This window comes from Lissotriton vulgaris, chromosome 2_1, assembly GCF_964263255.1.
Source record: "Lissotriton vulgaris chromosome 2_1, aLisVul1.2, whole genome shotgun sequence".
Taxonomy (NCBI): domain Eukaryota; kingdom Metazoa; phylum Chordata; class Amphibia; order Caudata; family Salamandridae; genus Lissotriton; species Lissotriton vulgaris.
In genome coordinates, this window is record NC_141687.1 from 1323176536 (window position 1) to 1323202735 (window position 26200).

General features: G+C 44.1%; 1 protein-coding gene across 1 annotated transcript in view; it reads right to left on the minus strand.

Moving 5' to 3' along the window:
• The window catches only part of LOC147732562 (ropporin-1-like), a 321616-nt gene that overhangs the window by 180462 nt on the left and 114954 nt on the right, over positions 1-26200 (minus strand). Inside the window, exons 5-6 of the mRNA XM_086958828.1 lie at positions 8963-9091; positions 2182-2299 (exon numbers count right to left, since the gene is read on the minus strand). Coding sequence (XP_086814954.1) covers positions 2182-2299; positions 8963-9091 — 247 coding nt within the window. The remainder of the gene's footprint in view (positions 1-2181; positions 2300-8962; positions 9092-26200) is intronic.

Below are 26200 nucleotides of genomic sequence, written 5' to 3' on the forward strand. Positions count from 1 at the left end.
TCGACTGGCCAGTAAGCTTTGGCGTGTTACCCAACTAAAAGTAAACATTGTGTCACTCCACACTCAATGTACTCTTGGAGGTTCTTACAAATACAAGCATTACTTAAGAACTCTTTTGCTTTATTATAGCCTGCTGTAGCGGGCAATACCGGCCATTAAAGGCCCTCTCCAGAGTTAAAGGTCACAGTCGAAGGCGAGGGCCTTTAACAAGGGAGCTGGATTTTAATGCCTGTATAGCCCAGCTACGGAGGGCCAAAAGGCTACTAGAACATTCCACCACTAGAGGGCAGAATGTTCTAACAAATAAAACAAAGGCCTCAGGGAACTCGAGGAGAAATCCCCTCAGGTTCTGTGAGGCCTTTGCTCACATCAACAGCAGTTGACAACAACATTTGAATGCTTTAATTCCGGGCTTCTACCGGCCTTTAGAAGCTCAGAGCACTCTATTGTTTTCAATGGAGCTCCCAACATTCCAATATTCTCATCTACCTTCTAGTTTCCAAATAGTTTACAGAAATGCATGCTCCTCAATTCAACATGCACCCTGTAAACACTGAACACATCTCACATCTCTCTTGCCATCTCTCTCCCTCTCTTCCTGGTCTTGTTTCTCACTCCCTTTTTTTCTCTCTCGTTCCCACCCTCCCTCTCAAACACACCCAACTTTTTCTGTGTTTTTTGTATTCTTCCCAGTTAACTTTTCCATCTTCTGGTACCTCTCTTACCAGTGAACTCAACTGAATCAGTTTACCCAGTGTTCGGACCTCTTCTTTCTGTACAAACCACCAAACATGACTTACAGTCTGAATACTAACCTCCCACCAGGCCATAGGCAGCTATGTTCAATTAAATTGCTGCCTATGAGCATTTAAAATGCTTTCATAAATATCCTTGTGCAGTGGTACAAAATTAACAATTGCTAATGCAGACCACTTGCTGCAATTGGCTTATTTCATGGAGAGACAGATTAATAAAGGGCAGTCCTGACATTTCAGTGCCTCTTTGAGCGTTTTGTGCAGTATCTTTATTTCACTAGACGCCAACAAGTTGCTTTATTGTTTTCCGTGCGACATGACTCTTTGGTACTGTTCAATAGAACCTAACACTACCATTCTCTCCCACCCCCAACCTGCACTGCACACACCCAAAACAAAACATCCCAGCAATCACCACGACTCCCGCTTTCATTTCATTCATTGCTCGTTCACACCTGATGCAAGCGTCACTTCTCTATACTCCCTCTACCACCATCCCTCGGCAAGGCTCCAACCCTTCCGCCATAGTGCATGAGCCCTAGGCTTGCCTGCCACCGGTCCTGATAAGTGCCAACTAAAGCTTAACGCCAACCTGCATTACCAATAAAGTGGTCCAAGGAAAAGAAACAAAGAACCTGCCATCTAATCAGGAAAACTGGATTGCGAGTGCAGGAGCAAAAGAGAAATTGCACCCTGCAGGACCACAGCATACTTTACAATGTGCTATACATCAGTGGGCCTCCTTAACGACCAAAAAACCACGCCCCTGATCCCAAATGGCCAATCTCCAACTACCCTGGACCTGGACCACTCCACTGGCCTGAAGCATCCCAGAGGTGGACACCCCGAGGGCTGCAACCCCTGGGAGCCCACATTTACCCAATCAAAATGCCTGGGGTAGCGGATGGAACGTTACTTACCCTTTAACCCCTCGGTGATGTCCCAGGGGTGCCATGTTTACTTTCTCTCCAGGTTGCTTCCTGAGAAACCCCTAAAGACCGCTGATCACTAGGGCAGGACAAACGCTGCCTGCTATCACATGAACGCAATGGATAAATGTGTGGAGTTCATAAATTCATACTACACAAATGTGCCCACTGGCACGTATAAATAGATTCTGGTGCAAAACTACAACAAAAGCAGGCCTCCACTTGATCTGACAGAAGCGGGAAAAGTAAGACTATCTATAGGCCTAGGTGTTCGTGCGGATATGATTCTTTTACATGAATAATATATGTACTGCATATGTATTTTGGAAAGCCAAACCCTACTTTAAGATGCAAAAATAGAAATAGGGTCGACCAAATTGAAAAGCCATTTTGCAACGAATCGTCTCACTCTTACTCCCCTTTGTTGTAATCCATGTTAATAGGATTTATTTTTCCTCTTTAACTAATACCAATTTACAATACAATATTGTACTTACATGTGCGTGCAAAACCCTTAAGAGTTCCGGGGTAACGACGCTGAGTTGTGGTAAAGATATGCTTCTGAGTTTTTCTTTTATTGAGTGACGTTTTCTGGCATTCAAGTTGTCGAAGTATCTGAAGAATAACATTATTTTAGAGCTTTTCTGTATGCATATCTATCATTATAGAAACTTTATTTTATAGGATGTCGATTCAGAAACTGTGTGCAAAAGAGCTTTTTATCCAAGAGCTGACTCTCCAAGTGCAAGATATAAACTATAATGTTATTTTTCAAGAACGGCAAAGCTCCTTAACTCTCTAATAAAAAGGCCAGTAAATGTAATTATTGTACCTAATCCCACTTTTAAAAGCATTCTGTATGACCCTCCCTTTTCACCTTCCTGCCAAACATCAGCACAAGTCCTTGTTGATCAATGTTACATTCTTTATTGATACCATAGGTGCCAACATTTCAGAACAGGGAAGAGGGAGATTTTGGGAAATATAAATCGAGGGAATGTATGTTCCCAATTGACTTCTTCTGAGGGAGAGGCAATTTCAGGCGGGAGTCACTTAAAATAAGGCCCTTTTAAAATTAAAAAGTCGTGAGTCTCCTGCCTTACAGGTAGATTCATCAAGCCGAAATCGGCTCGCAAAGGGCCAGATTCTGAGAATCTAGCCCTTTGCGAGCGCTATTTTTGCATTTGGGATTCATCATCCCAAATGCAAAAATCGCAATTCTAGAAATCGCTAAATTGCGATTAATTGCATTTAAGGAATCTCAATTTGAGATTCCTTAAATGCAATTCATGAACCATTTAAAAATTGCGAATTCGCAATCTGGGGCCGCTATTTACCGCGAAGTCTAACTACGTGGTAAATAGCAAAAACTTAGAAAAATGCACTTTAGTGCATTTTTCTAAGTTGTATGTTACACACACACATGTCCTTTGGACATGTGTGTGCGCAACACCAGTGTACATTACAATTTCTGGGGTGCTATAGGGTGTCCTTTGGACACCCTGGCACCCTTGAAATTGCTTTCTTATTTGCGATTCGCTAATTGCGAATCGCAAATAAGGAATGACTCCCCACTTATTCCTATGGGCCTGATTTGCGATTAGCAATTAGCGAATCGCAAATAAGGAAGCAGTAGAAATCGCATAAATATTGAGATTTCTACATGCATCCCGTTTTGCGAGTCTTTAATAGCGAATCCTTAAAATTTGCTATTAAGGACTCGCAAAACTCGGAAAGGCCCAGAATTTGACACTTGCTGCTACAGCCATAAGCCTACTGAGTGAACTCCCCATTCAAGAGACTGCATGCCCGTTAGAAGCTGGGTTAGGCTCATATTTGGGAGATTTGGGTTGGCACGAGTTCTGAACTGAATTTTAAGGATATGAAGAAAAGCGATCAGGTCTCTTATGAGATCTTGATACATGATATTAAGAGGGATTACAATTAATCATTGAAAGAGATGGGGGTGAAAGATTTTAAAGCTTACAACAATCTTGTGGTTACTGCGAAATTTGAGGAGGCTTGTACAGCAGCCCTCAGACAGTATTTGTCAGATTTAACAGAAACAGATCCCAAGCTGCTAGCTTTTCTTGGTAAACGGGTGGTTAGTGAACAGGTTCATGAAGGGACAGCAGCAGCTTAGCTATAATTCAAAGGGCGACAAGAGTTCCTACCAGCATACAGAAAAGTGACTCAAAGACTCACAGCCTTTCTCAGCACTCTTATAGCTAGGAAGGAATCCTGAGGGTATGAGACTTCCTCTCCACAAAGGGAGCAGAGAAAAAGACACGTCTTCTATCCCACAGACAGTCAAGTGCTTTAGGTGCAACTAATATAAGAAGGGCTGCAGACTTGAAGACATCTCCGTTGATAGCCACTATGTTCACTTACAGGAACATACCAGAGACGATCCAATGAGCTGAACATAGCGGCATAAGAGAGGCCCTGACGCACATCCACTTAAACTCGATGGCGATTGTGTCAGAGGCTACAAGATCTCTGTGTTGCAGGACAGCATAATCCATCAGTCTGTAATGGGAAGGGGATGCCAACTAGCAAGCAAGATCGACGGCTAACTTGGACGGTTATGGTCCCTTAGTGACTGGAAAGGACACATCCTATTGCTTAGCAATGGGGTGAAATGGAAGTGAATGGCAAGACTGAATAGTTGATGTGGGTCTTCAGGAGAAGTGAGATGTTGCTGCCATCTTGCTAATGACCTGATAGAGCACCAGTTGTCTAAAGTGGCCTGAAGCATACAAGCATTGGTTGACAACCAATGTACTCATGAAGGCACAGACAACTTGTCAGTTTCCTGGTGAAACAGTGGTCCCTCCAGAGGAAGGGGAGAGACTAAGGAAGAACAGGCCTAAGGAGAAGGCAAGGGCAGGCTCTGACGGGGCTCCAGTCCAAGTGCCAGTGACCCCAGCTCCAAACAGAGAAGTTGAGCACCGTAAAGTAGACAGTACGTTGGAATATGCAATCGTTCTAGAGTAGCAGAAGCTGTTAAATGGTGGCGGAGAGTCCCAGGAGAAATTCTGCAATGCTTAGATAAAATGCCCTAACTTTGCGGCCAATGGAAGGCAGCTTAGGATCAGTCCTCAACAGCAGGAAATTTCAGTAAGCTCAGTGTGGCTTAGGAAAATGTACCTCTACAAAGTGAGAACACCATTTTATGTAGACAAGGCTATTTATAATAACATTTTTAGGTCTCGCCTTTACCATTCCGCAGGAATGGGAAATGGGGAGAATTCAAGTCGGCAAAATCCACTTCAAACCACGGGCTTTCAGCCGCGGTTTTCTTTAAGTTCACGTGAATCACATGATTAAACATGCACGCGCATCGGCAGCATTTCTCCTGCAGGCTCGCAAAAGGCTCTCCTCCCTCCCCACATCAAAGGCATCAATCACCCTCCCACAGGCTTCCCCAGCGCTGCCCCGCCCCCTGCTTCCGACAGCCAGGCCATCTGTTCCCTGCCAGACCTCTCACACCTCCGTCACAGCATGCCTGTGTACTTCAAAGGCTTATCACTTCACACGGCCGGCCGCAGGCCGTGCAACCAGAGCACTTCAGTTGGTGTGCAGCCCCCCTCCCAGCACTGCCTTGTTACTCTCGGCAGCCGTGAATCCCTAAACACTTTTTATATTTAATTAGCAGCAGCAGCATTTCTCCTGCGCCAGGCCACATCAAAGGCTCTGTGCCACTTTCACCCACACAGCAACACTTACAGACACGCAACGCCACTCACACCCACGCAAGCCCACTATCATCCACGCAACACCACACTCACCCACGCAACGCCACTCACTCACGCAAAGCCACTCACACCCACGCAGTGCCACTTTCACCCACACAGCACCACTTTCAGACACGCAACGCCACTCACACCCACGCAAGCCCACTATCACCCACGCAATGCCACACTCACCCAAGCAACACCACTCACTCACGCAACCCCACTCACCCACGCAACGCCACTCATCCACGCAACGCCACTCATCCACGCAACGCCACTCATCCACGCAACGCCACTCATCCACGCAACACCGCTCACACAAGCAACGCCGCTCACACACGCAACGCCGCTCACACACGCAACACCGCTCACACACGCACCGCCGCTCACACACGCAATGCCGCTCACACACGCAACGCCGCTCACCCACGCAACGCCGCTCACCCACGCAACGCCACTCACCCACGCAACGCCACTCACCTACGCAACGCCACTCACCCACGTAACGCCACTCACCCACGCAACGCCACTCACCCATGCAACGCCACTCACCCACGCAACACCACTCACACACGCAACGCCACTCACACACGCAAATCCACTCACACCCACGCAGTGCCACTTTTACCCACAAAGTGCCACTTTTACCCACACAGCACCACTTTTACCCACACAGCACCACTTTTACCCACACAGCACCACTTTTACCCACACAGCACCACTTTCAGACACACAACGCCACTCACACCCACGCAAGCCCACTCTCACCCACGCAACGCCACTCACCCACGCAACGCCATTCACACACGCAACGCCACTCACACACGCAACACCACTCACACACGCAAATCCACTCACACCCACGCAGTGCCACTTTTACCCACACAGCACCACTTTCAGACACACAACGCCACTCACACCCACGCAAGCCCACTCTCACACACGCAACGCCACTCTCACCCATGCAATGCCGCTCACACATGCAACGCCACTCACACATGCAACGCCACTCACACATGCAACGCCACTCACACACGCAACGCCACTCACACACGCAACGCCACTCACACACGTAACGCCACTCACACACGCAACGCCACTCACACACACAAATCCACTCACACCCACGCAGTGCCACTTTTACCCACACAGCACCACTTTCAGACACACAACGCCACTCACACCCACGCAAGCCCACTCTCACACACGCAACGCCACTCTCACCCATGCAATGCCACTCACCCACGCAACGCCACTCACCCACGCAACGCCACTCACCCACGCAACAACACTCACACATGCAACGCCACTCACACATGCAATGCCACTCACACACGCAACGCCACTCACAAACGCAACGCCACTCACACACGCAACTCACACATGCAACGCCACTCACACACGCAACGCCACTCACACACGCAACACCACTCACCCACGCAACGCCACTCACCCATGCAACGCCACTCACACATGCAACACCACTCACCCATGCAACGCCACTCACCCATGCAACGCCACTCACACACGCAACGCCACTCACACACGCAAATCCACTCACACCCACGCAGTGCCACTTTTACCCACACAGCACCACTTTTACCCACACAGCACCACTTTTACCCACACAGCACCACTTTCAGACACACAACGCCACTCACACCCACGCAAGCCCACTCTCACCCACGCAACGCCACTCACCCACGCAACACCACTCACCCACGCAACGCCACTCACACACGCAACGCCACTCACACACGCAAATCCACTCACACCCACGCAGTGCCACTTTTACCCACACATCACCACTTTCAGACACACAACGCCACTCACACCCACGCAAGCCCACTCTCACACGCGCAACGCCACTCTCACCCATGCAATGCCACTCACCCACGCAACGCCTCTCACCCACGCAACGCCACTCACCCACGCAACGCCACTCACCCACGCAACAACACTCACACATGCAACGCCACTCACCCACGCAACGCAACTCACTCAAAGCCACTCACACACACGCAGTGCCACTTTCACCCACACTGTGCAGTGCACAATAGGTCTCGCAGTAGGAAAGTTGGAGCTATTGGTTTTGTAAATGACAAAGCCCTTTATGTTTTTAAAATGAAAACAAAAATAAAAGGCATTGTTATTTGCAATTGTAATAGCTCCAACTTTCCTACTGCGAGACCTATTGGCAACGCCAGTGCTTGTTTTTATTTGTTTTTATACCTGCTTAAAGCACTACCAGAACCTCAGCTTTATTGCACATTTGCACATTTTAAATGCACTGCCACCTTGTTATCCTGTATTATGCATTTAGCCAGACTGTTCACATAACAATTGCCTCGTTGTGAAGTTGCCACAACAAAGCTAGAACTGCAAGGCCTTTCCGCACAAGAAGAGCTTGGCCGGGCACCTGATTGTTAGTGCCTCTCTGGAGTTTTTAGTCGATCACATATCCTGTCCTCTGCTTATTTCATTGAGAAAAAGGTGTATAAAAATAGTGAATAAAATGGATAGAATTTAGAATTATATGTTCCATCTGATCAGACATTAGGCGCTGACCCATTGAAATTACAATCGGCTGTTAGAATATTTTGATGCTTGCTTGCTATTTTTGCATGAAATATATCTTAGACTTCTACAAGGTTCCCAAGTGCCTGATTTCCTTCACAACAGTGAGCCCGCCGACCAGTATGATCATGATCAGTAGCAACTCAAACATAAGGGTATTGGGCTTCACCTTCCCTACTTTCACCTTCTCTCTGGCCAGAGTCATTCTGATAATGACAGATACTAGCATATGATTAAGGCTCACAGTGCCTGGTGTGCTGTCAGCCTGACCCTTACTCACAGGAAGGGTCACGTAGCCAGGCTGAAATAGGTAAATGAACTATCTGGATGAATTGAAATTACAAAGAATTTGGTTTTTGTGTAGGAACTAAAGATGCACCTCTGGGCAAAGGACTAGTGAGGCCTCGAGAGGCCTCTAGTGATAGGAATCGGGATGTGTACTAAGAGCATGCTCTGTCTTTTACACACAAGGAATAAATATAGTCAGCCCATCCAAACGGCCCTTAATCAAAATGTTCAATTTCTGCAGTTTAGTGATCATGTTTCTGTGCAGGATGGACTATACCTAGACATTCCTAATTATTGCTTGAGCAGACATCAATGTGTTCAAGTCAACTGTCCCTAGATTACAAATGACCTTACCAAAAGACCCCTAATGACAGGAGGAGAGCCGTTAAACAACTTTACACTGCACATGGATTATTTTTCCCAATTCAGTAGCTTTACCTTACAATCTGACAGGTCCGCCCACTTCAAGGAGCCTATACTAGTCCATGCTCTACGAATTAGATAACTTAGAACATTTAGAAAAGGATGCCACGTTTCTTGGTCACCAATGAGTGCCTCTGCAACAACCTACCTTTGAGTCATCTGTAATTAAAAGGTCGTCTGCAAAACCACCAAGATTAATGTCTCCCGATATGTCTCTCTAACAAAACAGTTGCTAAGAAAATGTTAAACTTACGTTTTGGTCCACTTGAGTAGATCATCAGGTTGAGCTTTAATTGCACATTTGGAAAACTTTTCAAGAAGCTCAGTAAGCTCTGGTGGAGCAGATACACCTCTCCTTGGTTTTGCTTTTATTGATGCTTTTCTTGATGTCTACAAAAAGAAATATTATATCATTAACATTTTTTAAAAAGACCATTAATCAAAGTAGTAGGTGGTAACTACTGCACAACATTTCCCATGCAAAATACTTTGAAAGAAAAAATATACATTGTCAAAGCAAGCCTTTTGGTTAGAAAAGGTTTTTGATGATCTTCTAGTAAAGAATAAGGTCTTTATTTCTAGGTGGGACATCCACCGTAAATCGACAGATGTCCCACTGTCTCACTTCCTGCGTTCCCTGACTCATTTTGAGATGATTTCCACTATTTCCAATGGTGAAGCCTCAGCTGTTTCTGCAGTAAGAAACTCCTTAATAGTAGGCCTGCTTCAAAACATCTGGCTCTATGGCATCGGAAGATCTGTCCTCTTTAAGGTGGAGCCATAGTCGCTGGCAGTAGGTGTGTGGGGGTGCTACAGCACCCCCAAATAACCATGCTGGAGTTCAAAAGGTGAATGAGCAGTAAAGGTTATTTTACATTTTGTTTTTATCTTGTCACATTTGCTGTGAGTTCAAAGACAGAGGTCAAATTCAAGCTGGTTTTCAGACAAATTGTTGCTTAATCTTGTAATATGGAGACTGGTGATTACTTTTCTTTCTCCAATTAGTTTGTGGATTCAAAGTTATAGCATATCCGATATTCTTGCTGGGTTTCAGACATTGTGAAAAGAACTGCTGTAGAATGTAATTCTTACACACAACTTTTAAATAGCTGTAACTGAGCTGTACAAATATTTCAAAGTATATCAGCAGTTAGGAAAGCACAAAAATAGCACTTTTTGTGTCATTCCAAAATGTGGTTAGAACAAAGATTTAAACAGATCAAAATATATCAAGACACTACTTGGTGATGTGTGAAATCCAGTTTCCGTACGTTATTTGTGTACTGTATAGATTTATAAGTAAAACTGATGTCATTGCTAATTTTTGGGGTTTTCACTGGAAAATGTGCTGTCAGTGCGCTTCCACACCATGTTTTAGTTATATATTTGCAATAGAGTGCTGTAAAGTGCACCACCTCTGCATACCATACCCATACCACTCTGCAGCTCATATGCTACAGTTGTTCTTTGTGTGACACTTGAATTTTTCACAATTCCTATTGTTGTGTATTTCCTACCAATCCGTAGGATCTGCGCATTTGTTGGACAACATAAACTTTGGGCAAGGTGCCTAGACTGAATCCGTGCAACCCCACAGGATATGTTGGCCAATAGACCAGCTAGCTCACAGTGCCAGTGTAAGCCCCCCTAAGCTTACCAGGGAGCAAATAGTTTCTGGAAACCACTGAACATGACAAACCTGACCCCTCATGGATCGTGGAAACAGATCAGAACCTTTCACTCAGTCACTCGTGCTTACTTGTGCTCAGAGAAGTATTACAGAATACACAGTGGAACTTTTTCAAAATATTTATTGAACCAACGTTATTCTTGTATAGAATACATATGCTGCAATAATCAGTAGACAGAAGCTGATGAAAGTGATTACAAGCAACAAGAGCGTAAATAGTAGATGCAGTTCTAACATGGTGCTAAAACAGTGTATAAATGCAGGCATATGAACAAGGTAGTAATCAGGCGTACTCCTACTATGCATAACCCTACTCTAAGTATACCTAGAGTGTGTGTACATGTGGAGCCAAGAATTCCCTTCAAGGGACGATCCAGCCCCATTACCTGGTGGGAGAGAATATAAAAGCCCATCTTGGTCACAAACTGGAAACCCCTATCAGAGATGTCAGACCACTACGTGGTGAAGTCTCGCCATGCAGGGACCCTTGGTATCAGCTGAAGTGCCTCCTCTGCTAATCTACCAGGATGCTCATTATTTATAATAGAAAGTAGCATTACAATGTACGTTGTAGATTAGCGATGTTATGGATATGTAGATAGCTCTGTCGCCCTGTGGATGAAGATACAACAACATTTATACAAAGTGTGCAAAGAGGCCTTAAGCATGATGTTTGAGGCATTGTGATAATGTGTGAAGCTAAATGTGTAAACAAAGTATTTTCAGAGAAACGAATCCAATATTATTGTGCATGCAAATATGTGCAAAGGTTTACAGCACAAATGTTATTGTGAAAAATAGACAATGTACGAAATTAGCAGCTTCCCTACATGAACTTACCGGGAACATAACACCCACTCCTCATACAAAGTGTCTAAAAAGCCAACAAGCTATAATGAAACAAAAATTAAAAAGGGTTTAAATCTATTCTTAAAATCATCTAATAGCATGCTTCCCTCTAAAATATTCATATATAGGCCGTAAAGTTAGTATACTATTTGAAATACCAAGCACTCAGAAAGCCATGGTGCCCAGAAAAGAAAAAGCTGTGTTGATTCATTTTGTTTAAAACATAGGCCAAATGGTTCCCTCATGGAAAAAGCCAATTGTTTATGTGCTCCAAGTTGTAGATGCAACTTTGGTGTTGCCCACAACCGCAGACGATGGTCCTAGAGGCGCACCTCGAAGCAGGTTTATAGAGCAAAGGTGATTCAATCTGGTTCCCACAGCAGCCGCTGAGAGAGGGACTGCATCCTGAAAGCTTATCGTTGAGCCAGTGTCCCTTTCGCTAGGAGCCAAAGCATCCCAGGAAAGGCTCAAAGAATGCATTTATCAGCAATGGAATACGCTGGGGACAACAATACCCATGGGTCTTTAACGGGTCAATCAGTACCTCAATGTCCAGTGATGCAACAAATGTGATCTTAGGTTCAGATAATACGCATTCGTGGCTGCAAAGGAGGCCGTGGAATACAGGTTGTACGCAGTGAAACCAAACAGGCCTGAAGGACAAGAACCAGCGATCATTTAGTTCTTGATGCAGAGATGTGTCAAAGCAGTGCCCCATGCACTCATGGCACTGCAACACAAGCAGTGCTGTCTCCATTTCGGGTTGAACTGGGACGTCCATTGCGGAGCAGAAAAATTAAAATCAGGATTCCCACCACAAGAGGCAGGACAAGCGGGAGCCATCCAAAAATGCTCCCCAAATAGGAGTGCATGTAATATGGTATAACTCCAAAAATCATCTGAAAGGCGCTAACCGGTCCAGAGCTGATACATTTAAAAAAGTGCACTATTCACTTCAAATCAGATATATTAAAGATATGGTGAACCAGCTCCCTAACATGTTAGTGTGAAGTAGTGTCTTTATCTCAGACGAGGAACTTGCAACCTAGAGATCAAACGTCTCTCTGGCGAAAGTTAAGGCCACATCCTTTTGAAAAAGCATGGCATTCAGTTTGATCAGAGAATCAAAGCTTATGTTGGAAACATTAATCGAAGGCCACAGTGTTGCCTCCTTTACTGTGCGGGCAGGTGGAAACAGTACTTGTGTGCAACAAGTGACCATGGAATTAACCGTCAACAGATAAGCAATGCCCAGTTCAATTCCACAGCAACCTTGATCATTCAACGTCAAATAGCTCCCATTCGACAGCAGCTTGAACACCCGATGAATCACGGCAGCCGGGGAACCCTCCAGATAACAAGGCAAGTTTGCAACTGAAGCATTGCATGCTCCATGAAGAGAAATGTCTTGTATATTAAGGACAACACAAGAGTGCCAGAGGGTCTGAGAGAGAGAGGGTTTGTAGTGTGCGAAAATCAAACAGACAACAAAAGACCCCTATACTAACCTATAAAAAGTGGTATTCAATGACATCCTAGTAGATGGTCCGAGATACCCATCAGTCACCACTCGGAACCGCCCTTCATCATCTGGGATTCTTCCAAAACCATCCACACAGATGTGTTCTTTTCAAGCAGAAGGAGCCCGAGATATTAGATAGATCTCTTCTACTGAAAAAACAGTAGTATGGTATACCACTTCTCGAGACCAATAAGTGGTAGAGTGCGGTGTGACTGGGGGAGTGCAGTGCAAGAAAAATAGTGTGTGAGAAAATAAGATAGAAAAATGTGTTTAAAATTGGAAGAGGAAGTATAGAACAGAATTTATTCGGGTGATACTCCATCCGCCAATATTAAAAATTTGTTTAGACAGTTTGAGAAATGCGCTGTCTAGAGGTGGAACCAGATCGACATGTTTCAGCAATTCATGGACAAAGGTGTCCTTGCTTTCTTCAGGACCTTACAACAAATGAATGCTACTGCATAAATAAAAGAAATAATAAGTGACAACTAAGAAACAAAATTCACAGACAAGTACTGAGGTCACCTGCAGTCTCTAGGTGAAGAGTCTTGTCTTGTTTCTTACCGCTATGTCGTTCACATAGCCTGTAAGAAGTGAAGACCTCACCCCACCTGGCAGCGGCTCAGGAGAAGAGTGAAGCACCGCTCTATCCGTCGGTACTTCAAAGCCGGCGTCTGAACCGACTAGGGAGTATATTAAGGACCCACTTAAAGCATCCTCACAGTGGGAACCACTAAGGACAACTTCCATGTCCCCATTCCTGCATCTAAACCTGAATGATAACTCCCAGAACTCATGCACAAAACCTTCTCCTAGTGCTTGATATCTGCCTACTTGTTGGTATTTGAGACAATACTGGAATTGGAAAGTTGTGACCGGTAGGGTAATGTACCATGGATTATCCAGTCTGTGGATGGTGTCTCAGCCATGGTAAAAGGTAATTGGTCTATTTGTTTCATGTGCAGCATGGTATATTTCGCATTTCTTTGTTCCATTACTATCTACCTTTCTGTTAGATCACATGCGAAAACAGACTTATACTATTGATGTAACGCCACAGCACGTGGCCAGAACGTAGTGTTTGCAACGTCCAGCTCAGTACAATGGGCCGTAATTGTGACTGTCCATGCTGTAAATTTTACATTTCTTGCTGTATAATGTCAATTGTAGAAGACACTATGTTGCCCAGTGAATACATTCTGGATGATAATATGGTCATACCATTGTCAATCACATTCAAAACCTTTTCTAAATGAACCCTGTCGATCTCGCACAATCTCTCAGCCGCTTCCTGTTGAGAAATTTTCCAAAGCTCATTGTATATTCTGTACAAGAATGGCTTTTGACATAGGTTCCGAGGATCTAATAGAAAATCTCTGAGGTCCATGTCATCAGAAAAAAAGGACAAGTGTTACTTCACCTGGGAAAGTGTTGAGGTTTTTCGCCAATTAAGACACAACTTCCCAACACTCTATGATGTCATCACCCCAGAATGTTCAAATTGTACATATCGTTGATCAGGTCTATTGATATTAAACCCTTCAGTGTTACCCTGGAATCTAGATTTACACCCGTTTGTGTCCACAGGCCAAACCAACCATCCCTTCCAATTGGGATCTGATGAACTAAAAGAACCATTATGTATCATGGTATCTAGTGTATCCTCACTAAAGTGTGTTAGATGCTGTCAATTCTCAAGCGTGAGAATGCGGGAATACGAGGTTTGTTTAAATACTTAATTTTTGCTACTCCTAGACAGGAAGTTTGTTGCACTGTTTTATTTAGGAAAATGATTCAATGTGGGATGAGCCATGCTCTAAATAAGCTCTCCATTCCCTGAACCTGCCAATCTTTTGTCGCCAGATAGATTCTATGTCTATGGTGTCTTTCTAAAAGTCTAAACCCTTTACAGACAGTTGGGTATAAAGGAAGCAGATTATATCAGCTTGGTGTTGGTTAGCATGTTTTTCTTTGCAGGTGTAGGTGCAAGTCTATAATAATAAGAGGCTGGGTCTGATGTGTCAAAACCAGAAAAATAAGCAACATTTTGTGCAGATGTTTTCGAACTACCTTTCAAAATTGTTGGGCAGTGTTTCCATTGAGTATAATTATAAACAGCACTTGGGATACTATCTTTGTGTAAGAAATTGTGACCATAATGTTGATAACAAAACATGTCTCCAAAATTAGATGTAATATCATACAATTCATCATTAGAAAATGCTGCTGATTGCTCTAGATCTGCAAGCAAAGTATGCACTTCCGGAACTGGAATTACTGTAATGTTCACCAGGGACATGTTCCTCAGTTCACAGTGCTATGATGCATGTAGTTTCAGAACCAAGTTCACAAGTTGTACTGCAGAGCATTCTGGGAGATTTTGTTCATTCAGAATTAGGAAAAAGACAGTTACCAAACCAATCTAGAAGACCAGGAAAAGTAATCCAATTGTAATTCAGAAATGTATCCATGGAACAACAAAGTATGTCTTTTTCAGCCAAGCTAGGAGAGCATACACTCGTAGCTTGACAGGGAGAGGCGGTGGAGGCAGCTCAGGTTCCCTTGAATCTGATAAGAAGTCATTATAATGCACGAAGTAGCCAGATGCCGCCCGGTCTATTGTTGGTAGCTCAGCAGGTTTTGTAGAACTGGGAGATGATTCAGTCTGTGGCATATTCACATAGACATTGTTGTTCTTTCAAATTGAGATTTCTCTAATCACTGATTGTGCCGTTGTAGTAGTTTCAACAGGAAAAAGAATCACTTCATTGTTATTTACAACTTTTCTTTGGAGAATGGAATCTTCTGTAGTCATTAAAGCTTCCATCTAAACTTCCTGAACGGTATCGAGAAGAGTGGGGTGGCTACCCAGAATCCCAAACGGCCTACTGTTGAGAATTGGCCACTTAGTGGGGTTTGTTCAGATCAACGGAGACCAACCTTTTGTCTCTGCAACTAGCAAGGGTTGGAAGAAGTAAATTTCTGGTACCTTCGACAGCCTGGTAAGATGGCCCAAATTCATTCTTGTCCACAATTTTCTCTGACCAGGTCCCCAATCTTCGGGACCCAGGGAGGACTTGCCGGTATTACCTTGACTTCTCCAGTGGTGGTGCGTTTTCTTTATCCGTTGCTTTGTGCATCCCGGACCTCATTGAGTTCCTGTAAAACAGCGAAACGCTCATTGATGTCAAATGGTGTTTCCGCCACCACTGCGCTGACATTATCAAGATCTGGGACCCACATTCTCACACCGAATAGGACCTTGTAAGGAGTATGACCCCCCAGGTATTTTCTTGGCCCTCTAGACTAATAGAGGTGATTGACCTAACTGCTACCCAAGCCTAATACCCTTGTTGTTAAGGACTGCTTTAAGTCACAGTTTTTCCTCTCAACTACCAAATTTCCCTCTAGATGATAGGGGAAGGAGTACCGCAATGCCACATCCAAACTGCCCATGCCTTTTTGTAAGCAGGAGAGCTAAAGGTGGGCCCTGGTCTGAATGTAGTGTTCAAATTGCATATGTCCTGATGAAGAATCTTACATCCTTTATAACAGTTCCAGCGTAAGCCGAGAGCCACAGGAATCTGGAGCTTGAATCCACTTCCACCAAGATGTACTTGTAAGCCTCGTCTGAGTGTAAGGGGCCGCAATGATCCAAATAAACAACCACAAGAGGCTTGTCTGAGATCAAAAGAGGTGTCTGTGGTGGATGTGCTACAGTGGAGACTTTCATCTGCTGGCAGATGGTGCATTTCAAGACAAAATCCTTGATCAATTTTAATTGACCTGGCTACCAATAGCGCTGGTTCAGTAACAAGACTGTTGCAGTAACCAGTGTGTGCTGAACCCATACCCTCATGTGCAGCTAGTATTAATCCCAATATGCGATCAGTGTTTAGTATTACTCTATCCCCCACTCCTGGAATCTGAGCATACGGAAAGTTTTGTGCATCTAATTTGTAGGAGGGCTTGAGTGGGAAGCCTTTAGGCAGGGGGTGTCTTTGCTGGTAGCATTGACGTCCACCATTATGTCTCTTTCTAATCTTGTACTAGAACTACTGATTGCAGCAACAGTAGCAGTGTGGACTGTTGCCTTTGCAGCCTCATCAGCCATAGAATTCCCTTCAACATGACGCTGAACATAGTGTGATTCTGGGCAAATCACTTAATCTCCCTGTGCCTAACAAAAATGAATGTGTCCTCATGTAACGCAACTGGTGCTATGTAAAGCGCTCTGATACCGGATATCAGGTCAAGTTTGGGCTATATGAAACTCCATTAAAAAAAACATGAACACCAACACGTTGATGACTCAATGTATGGATAACATGAGCCTGTGGCAAACATTCTTTCAGCTTCTCCACCTGTTCCCAAAGCTGCTTGTGCTTGATTGTGCAACACTAGGTATCTCAAAATCCATTCTTGCCCCAATAGTGAAGATATTCATTTTGGGACTGGACACAGTAGTATGAATCATACACTTTAAGTGTGGGGAAATCGGGATCCGTACTTTGTAGTGCCAGTATCAGGGCTTTGAGATCTGTCAACTGCACTGTACAGTCCCCTAGAGACTGAACGTGTGTATTTTCAGGAGGGAGCTTTCAGTCATGCATGCACCCCATTAGATTGCGCATGCTTCAGAATATTGGTGTTGTGTCCCTACGGCAGGCTGAGCAGATCCGGCGATATAAGTGACGTATTCATATCGATCTGTAGGCACTATTTCATTCAGCAGAGGATATTCTTGTTCGTACTGAAGGAATGCTTGTGTTTGTATGTAGAATCAAATCAAATCTGCAGTTTACATCTGTTGCAGTGAAAGAGTTAGCCCATTGAATCCATCTTTGGATACTTAGCAACTAAAGCAAGCATTCCATTACAGCCCGTGTTCAGTACCATTAATTAGGCTGAACTTTGAAGACTGGATGCCACCACCACACAGACTGTGACACTCTGCACAGCGTGGCGGGTAAGCATAACTGGATACTCTTACATGCACCAATCGTATGATGACGCCTTAAAGGTGCAACCCCCTGACCTCCATATTTACCCCATAGGTTGTGACCAGACCACACCCACACAGGTTGCCACCCCTTACCCACCCTAGTCCTGATGAAGACCCGCAAGGCTGAGGCTTGAAACCACCCACACTGCCGCAAGTCGAGTGGAAACGTCGACGCCCCATAATAGGCCTGGACCCCAGATACATCCCCATCGTGCCACACAAGAATGTAAATGTAAATGTATTGCGATTTATATAGCGCACGTATCACCCGAAGGCATCAAGGCGCTTGCCTTGGGAACCCGTCCTGGTAAATAATACTCTATATGAATTGTGAATTGTGTAATTAACGGAACATATTCAACTGTGTTTGTGGCCAGGCCCAGTAGGACGGTGATTTTTAACCAGTCCGCAATATTGAATTGAAAAAGTTTCTCCTGTCACCTTATTTGAATTCCTTTCACCACTACTCTTCACTTGAGCACCCTTCCTTGATGCACGTTCCCCCTGGAGCAACCTCTATTTTTAACTGAAAATATCCTGATGTCTGCTCGCCAAATTAACATGAAAATAAATGCATGTTGGATGAGGTCTTATTGTGTCGCACTTTTTCCCTATAATTTGTGAATAAATGTATTGAGTACTGTGAGCTTAGGAATCAGTTCCCTGAATCTCACAAATGTATTGACATGCCTATAAGGAACCTTTGATTTAGACCTAGTCAAATCAGGTTTAGGACCACTGTTTTTGTACCTATATGCACCCAGGTCCACGACCATTATTGGGTAACCCTATTTTTTTAAATGGATGAATAATTTCAGCCACTGGGAATTTTTCAAGGTCACGTCTTAGTCCACCATTATTTTGTGCATTATGCCACCTCAGTTTGGACCCAGCCATATGCAAGTCAGTCTCAACCTTATTCCAATGGGAGCCGTCCAGCCTGAACTGCCAGGCCAGGTCCACCCTGAAGTGGAAATATAGGCAACAAAGCACCGATTTTGCCCTGATTTGGGCTCATCAGTCAGGTATAACTTGGTTACAGTGGCACAGTGAGCATAGGACCGACATTGGGACATATGATGAGGGAATGCTTGCAATATGTCTAACCCCTGGCAATCACTAGGGGGAGCATTCCAAACTATTGCTGTTTGCTCACTATGCCCCCTCAGTTTGTAGCCTTTTTTCTTCTTTTCAGCGGCGTAGCTAGGGGGGTGCGGTCCGCCGCTGGCAGCACTATTTTGAGGGCGGCGGCCGCATCACTGGCTCGTTGCGGCGGCCTTTATCATTTATTTGAGGTCACTACTGTCAGGGAGTGTCCTCAAATAAATTATAAAGGCCGCCGCAACGGGCCAGTGCTGCGGCCGCCGTTTGAAGTGCGAGCGCTGCGCAACAGCGCGTCACGTGACTTCCTGGTGCCCGATGGGTAAAGCGAGTGTGAGGAGGAAGTTGTGGCAGCAATTAGCGCGCCGCACACTGAGGAATCATTTTTAAAAATGTGTTCCTGCGACCGGACCCACACGAGCCAACCCCAAGGATTGCAGCGGCCTCGCAGCCCAGGGCACACCCTGGAGTCCTTTTCGACCCGTTCTGAGCCATGCAGGTATTTATTAAAATGTCATGAGAGGCCCAGGGTGGGAGGCTGGAGCCAATCTCCCTACTGGTCATCCTACCTTGGGCTGGTCCAACTTCGTCAGGCTGCCTTTTGGTAATTTGGGCTTGTTCAGTGAGGCACATTGAGTGCATTTGCCCAGAATGCAGTCTAGAGTTCACCGCCGCCATCTATCAATCTCACTGCACCAATATGTGGGAAAGGGAGGGCAGGGGAGTTAATGAGGTACGCAACCTAGTCACACTCTTAATCGCCTGGGTTCAAAACTGGGTTTCAATTGCCTAGGAAAAGTGCAATATTACATCTTCTATACTGGCATAATATGCATACATATATACTTTTATATTTATATTTTTCCTCACTTCCGTCTCTCATCCTTTTACTCTTTCCTTTGGTCCTTTCATTCATTCCTTCCATCCTCTTGTCTGTGCCTCCTGGCCGTTCACATTCTCTATTCTCATCCCTTTCGATTCCCCTCCGCTCGTATTTCTTCTCTCAATCATTCCTTTCGCTCCTTTATTTACCGCTTGTTTCCTTCTCACCTCTGTAGCCCTACCGCTTGTTTCCTCTTCACCTATATAGCCCCTTCTGTGTATTTCAAACAATCTTGCTGTTTCTCTTGCTGTCTCCTCTCCCTCCGTGTGTATTCAGTTCCTTACTTTATTCTTTGCATCCATAACTTAGCTCTGTTACCATCCTCTACTCCGATAATTTCCTCACCCTTACAGTCCTTTCGTCATCCTTCAATTCTCCTTTTCTATCATTCTTTACTGTCTACCTTCCAGATCTAATTCATTTAATGTAAAGCACCCTTTTGGCTACTGTCAAATCAAACAGCAAGAGTAATTCAGTCATCAATTATCTAAGGAAGTAATTGTTTTTTTAATGATCCCCAAGTAAGAGAGCAGAATATTGATATCCTAAACCTCATAATTAGATTATGCTGGTATGCTTAGAGAAACCGACTTGATGAGTAATTTATATTCATGACAATATTTAATATTAGCAAACTGAGAGAAATGAGCACCAAAGCACAAATTACGACAACACGTTACCTTTTAAAAAATAGCAACATATTAAACGCTTTCAGTTTCTTGGAGACACAATTTTTTATCTCTGTTCCTAAATCTTTTAAGTATGCTAAAAAGTTGTAAATGAATCTAGGAAACATGTCTCATGGTATTAGCTGTTTGGAGTGAGAAGGGTGTTCAGTCATTTCCCCTCTTGTGGAAAGGGGAGGTGTCTAGATACTGACCCTAGGTTTTGGTCAGGGACATTCACGTCTCATGTAAGCTCAGTAGGTGATTTTGTGGACTATGCCAAGCCCTTCGAAGGAAATCCTCTGAGAAACTGGGGGCCATTGGAGGTGTGACATACAACGTTACTAAGCTCTGTGGCTGTACGATGTAGAAGAAGCCTTACTGCTGCCTTTTGTACATGCTGGGTTTTGCACTTGAGTAACAGAGCAAGGCCTACATACAGTCCACTGGATTCTTCTATTTCTGTCACTATGCTGGGTAATATTTGGAGATCTTAATCCTGGAAATTTATGTAAGGTTTATATTCAGTAGGGTCTTGAGGAAGAAAAAGGATGCTTTCCATATCATGTTGACGTATTAACGTGTGAGATGAATAGCTGGATGAGATAAGGATGGATGGAGAGAAGAGTGAGTGTGAGCGTAGCTAGGTGGGGGCGGTCCGCCCCAGGCTGCACTATTTTGGGGACGGGGGCTGTCTAGACCTGGACTGTGTCATGTATGTGCATGTAACTTGCATGATCGAGGTAACTATTTGTGGCGATACTACTTGTCTTTCGGACCTCTTTCAGGTGCTCGCCGTCCTTTTTCCCGAGCACCCTCCCAGGGGGGCGGCAATCTGAAGGATAGCCCCGGGCGCCACAAGCTCTAGCTACGCCTCTGCTTCTTTTTAATGTTTTTTAATTGAGTTTATAGGTTGATACATAGAGAAGAACAAAATTAACATTCCCCAACGCGAGGAACCAAACACCCACCTTACACAGTGCAGTCATTTTCAATAACATACTCATAGTACATTTTGGAATATCAGTTGACCTCAGTTCGTAGTTTGTTACAACCAATTTAATAATCCACACTCATCAGTCATATAACTAGTCACTGAGAAGCTCTTCTTTAGTATCTATGGTACAAACAGCAGGCTATTCCTCTGAGAAATGCATAATAGATTCAGGCAGTAGTAACCAACTTTAAAGTTAAAACACAACAGAATAAAGTTTCCAATCCAAGACATAAAAAATAAGCTTACAGCCAAAAAAGGTTAAAAAGAGGTTAAAAAGGAACTAACTGAACTAGAAAGTTTTATTTTAAAAACTTTAATGCAAAAAGCACCAAGGTAAGGCACAGCATGATTAAAGCCAAAATTTGCAGTAGACTGGAACCGAGGTGTGATTTCATTCTCACTGCAATCAAGTAGATGTTGGAAAAGGTTTGCGGTTCACATTTGTCAGAAGTTTTATCTTGGGACTTTGTTACGATTTTGGCTCTAGGATTCTTCCTGCACAGCAAGGCAGGATGCTAAAAGAAAGTTACACTGTTTGAGCTCCCACTGAAGACTTCTGTTCTGGCCCTAAAAGCTCCAAGTCGAACAACACCAACAACAACACAGTCCCAAGTCCTACATTCAGATGCAATCTTTGTCCTACAAGACGCATTTCTTTTGCTGGGCAAGGCAGGAGGCTGTGGCTATTGAATGCCCTACTGGATCAAATACTTCTTTCCTGCTCTGAATGAATAAATGAATGAAACATTTATAAAGCTCACTGTCACTCACAGGGAGCATCCTGGCACTGCAGGTTGTGAACTGATAACCCAGAAAGCTTACTGGATAAGGAAGTGGCAAAGAGCGTCAGGGGCCAGAAAAAGCCAGGTCTTTCACTGCTTTTTGAAGAAAACTTCCGATTCTATGAATCGAAGAGGACTGGGGAGTTGATTCCATGCATTAGCTCTCAAACCTGAAAAGGATTTGCCACTTCGCTTTTTCAGTCGAAATGGGGGTTGCTTAAGAAGGTTCATGTGGGAGGATCTGAGGCCTCTGAGGTTTATAGACTGCAAATATCTGTCCGTCACATATTTTGGACCAGTGGATTTGAAAGCTCTGAAAACCAGTACAAGAAACTTATAGAGGATTTGTTTGTGCACTGGGAGCCAATATAAGGTGTTCGAAGCTGTAGAAGCTGAACTACGACTGGGGAGCTTCATCACAAGTCAAGCTGTAGTATGATGTGCCATCTGAAGTTTATGTAGGCTGTATTTTGAGGCACCTGCAAAGAGACTATTGCAATGATGCAGCCTGGATGATATAAGCGCAAAAGCAACACTCTGCCTAGCGGCTAGTGGGGGGGAAGTCAAAGAACTTCCTTAAAGTTAAAGTTAAAACAAGTCCCTGACACAGCCACAGCATGCGGACGAAAGGAGAGTGAAGTGTCGAATTTTACTCCTAGGTATCAGGCTACTTCAACTGTGGCTAGGGGAGCTAGACAAACCTGCTATTATTTCCCTGCTCCGTTGATCCTTTCTTGGGGAACATTGGTGCCTTGCCCTGGTCCTCCACGTGACAAACCAGGACCGTAGGCATTATAAAATTCGAGAGAGGCTAGAGGGCAGAAGGGGGGGGGCTGCATCTTGCTGGGGTTTATAAATGAAACGAGATTTCAACCCTCAAACTGCACCTGTATTGAACTGTGTGGTATTCTAGTTTGGAGATTGAAGTACTGTATTTCTAAGTAAAAATAAGCACTGGACTGGGCATTACCTAATTATGTCTCTTAGTTGACTGTTGAGTTCTGAGTTCTGGCTCCAGACACTTCCTCCCTGGACAGCCTTTTCTGACCCTCGCTACTCTGTCAGTGTGGAACGGGTGTACTCGGCCCAGTTTACAGAGCCATGGAAAGACAGATCCCAGGACACCAAAGGCAAACGGCCCCAACAACCACAGCTGTGGCCCAGTAGCTCCTGTCTACAGTGTGGCACTTGATCTGGGGCCTACAAGCATAGTGGTCAAAGGGTTCAAAAGTTATAACGGTTCCCAAAATTTGTGGCCTTTCAAAATAACATGGACATTGGCAAAGGCGAGGTTTGTGTTTGACAACTCTAAAAATGCTGAATGACAGGGCATGACTAAGAGCTGAGCAAGACGGCCACCCAAGAGCTGATGTATTTTGCTCTATGAAAAAGGTATCCCATTTTCATCCCTGATTAGAAGTCTTAGAGATTGAGGCAAGGGTGAGCAGAGAAAAGCAGAGAACCCACACTCAGTTGTACCCCTGGTGGTGTCATGTACGAAGTGATACATGCACTTGTGTGGCGTGCTCAACCCAAGCAGAACTAATGGCTGTCTTAGAGTCCATTTGGTTTTGGCAGCAAGGTGATCATGACAGGAGGACTAAAGGAAGATGATTTGCTTGTGGAACACATGGGACTGGCAGAGGAACGAGGTGATTAAGACACAGACATCCTCTAAATTAGTAGTCCTTAACCTAATAAATCATTACTGGAATCTGGAGACCCCCACTGAATCAATGTTGAAATCGGGGGACGCCACCAAGTCATTATTGAATTAGGGGACCCCGGTCTAAGCAATTTTGATGATGTGAACCACAAAACAATATATGAAAATATGGAAATAATCATTAAGAAAACAATTACACAAATGATAGAATATTTAAGTTAATTCACAAACAAATAGAAAAAAATAGAAATGTTATTGGAAAGTTTGTAGCGCTTCTGTATTCAATTTAGGCCACCCATCATCCATACTATAACTATTTCATACACTAGCATTTCTTCCACAAATCAATCTCGATACCAACTTAATTTTTAGCCTCCAATTTCAAATTCCTTTACATTTACATAGTATTTACATTTTTACATGTTGCTTCTTTATTTATATGCACCTTCGTAATCTGATCATATTTAATTTTCTTAGCTCCCTAAGTAGGCATCACAGATCCCAAAGGGTTCCCGGACAACAGGTTAAGCACCACTGCTCTAGATCAAACTCTGAAATGTGGGACAAACCGTATTGAATTGAGACTGAAGGACCAAAAAAAGCCTCTAATCGCGACCAGATGGAGGTCTACCTATGCTCAGACTGACTTACGTGAGGTGGATGTGAAATGGATTGCTGGAGACTGATGACTACACAGGGGCATATACCTGTAAGTGAACATAGTGACTCTTCCTTTGCCCCCTGGTCCCATGATGGCAGCTTCTGCTCCTCTGACATGTGGTATCTGAGGATGGGACTAGCGAGAAGGGAGGTACATTACTCATGAGGCAGAGGGCTACAGCAGACTCCCTAGTTTTGACACAGCTTCAGAGGTGGTAAATTAGGCACTTTGTGGCTGGTCCTATGCACCTGCATGAGCTGGCTAGGCCTGAGGGGAGGATGGGTGCCCAACAACAGTGGGAGGTGCAGTGATGGTAGCACTTGGGAACTATCTCACACACACCTATGTTGACCTCTCCCACAGAGAAAGAATGCAGAACATTTCCTCATACTGCTTCACGGGAGACTATTGATCACAGGCACTATGGGTAAAATGTAACAAGAGAGATAGATGGAGCCCTGTGGCCCCTTGTTGAAACCAGGTCAGGAAGCACTGCAGCAGACACATTTGTCAAGCAGAGATCCTCTTCTCAAGTTAAAAGCCGGTGGATGCCTTACCCAGTTTAAAAAAGGGAGAGGGGCTTTGTTACATCATTTGGGAAAGTCTACACCTAAATACATTCTATGGAAGAAAGAACAGTGGACTTTGATATCAAGCAGAACCAAATCACGCTGTGGATGACCAAGATAAAGAAGTCAGCCACCCTTGCAGAAAGAAAAATGAAACCAACAGTAAAGAGAGTATGACAGATGCACAATAAAGGTTGAAGACATTTGTATTCCAAAGCTGTGTCTTAACCTCAGTTTTCCAAGTGAAAGATCATCTGGAGCAGATGTAGAAGCTGCGTAGATTTCGAACAATCAGTATACTATGATAGCGCCCAATCAATGGTAACTCTGATCTTGTGACTATGCTCAAGACTTCTCTTTATTACGAGATGATTACCACATCTTAGGAGCTATCCAACAACCTGAGGAAGGTGGCATGACTTCCTGCTACCCACTTTGTGAATGACATAAAAGGAATTGAGGCACAGTGTACCAAGATGAAGATTCTTGCAACACAAAAATGGTAGACGTGAAGGGGTTTGTAGTGTAGTTCCTATTTTCCCTATAGGCCCTGCGCATTGGAATAACATAAACAGCAGTGTAGACGTAGAAGTGCGGTCTTCCAGGTCTCTACTGACTATGCTAAACTTAATTGAGTTTGTACCAACTAGCTCAGAGGTCACTGGAAACTTTCTTGACTGAATAGGAAGTGATCAGCTTCCCTGGCACAGACAAGAAGGGATTCAGTTTTCCAACAACCGCATAAACATGACAACTTTGCTCCTTAGAATAAGAGTCAATCACTAGAGTCGTGTGAAACAATAGACAATTATTTTACTCAGTCAGTTGTGCAGATTACTTTCACCAAGATGCAGAGAATAGAGAGACAGGCGTTTTCAATAAAAGGTATTATTTATTGAACAGTCTTTCTTCTCATGCAAGAGAAATAAATTGCCACAATTGCAAGACTTGTTATCATAAAAAGTGCGTACAGTAAAAGGAGGATTGAGAAATAATACTGTAAAAGCATTGATATGGTTTCTTAGCCATACAATGGTTAAAATGAATAAAATATATTCATTCATATATACATTTAGCTAACGTACTCAACTGGTGCTTCTA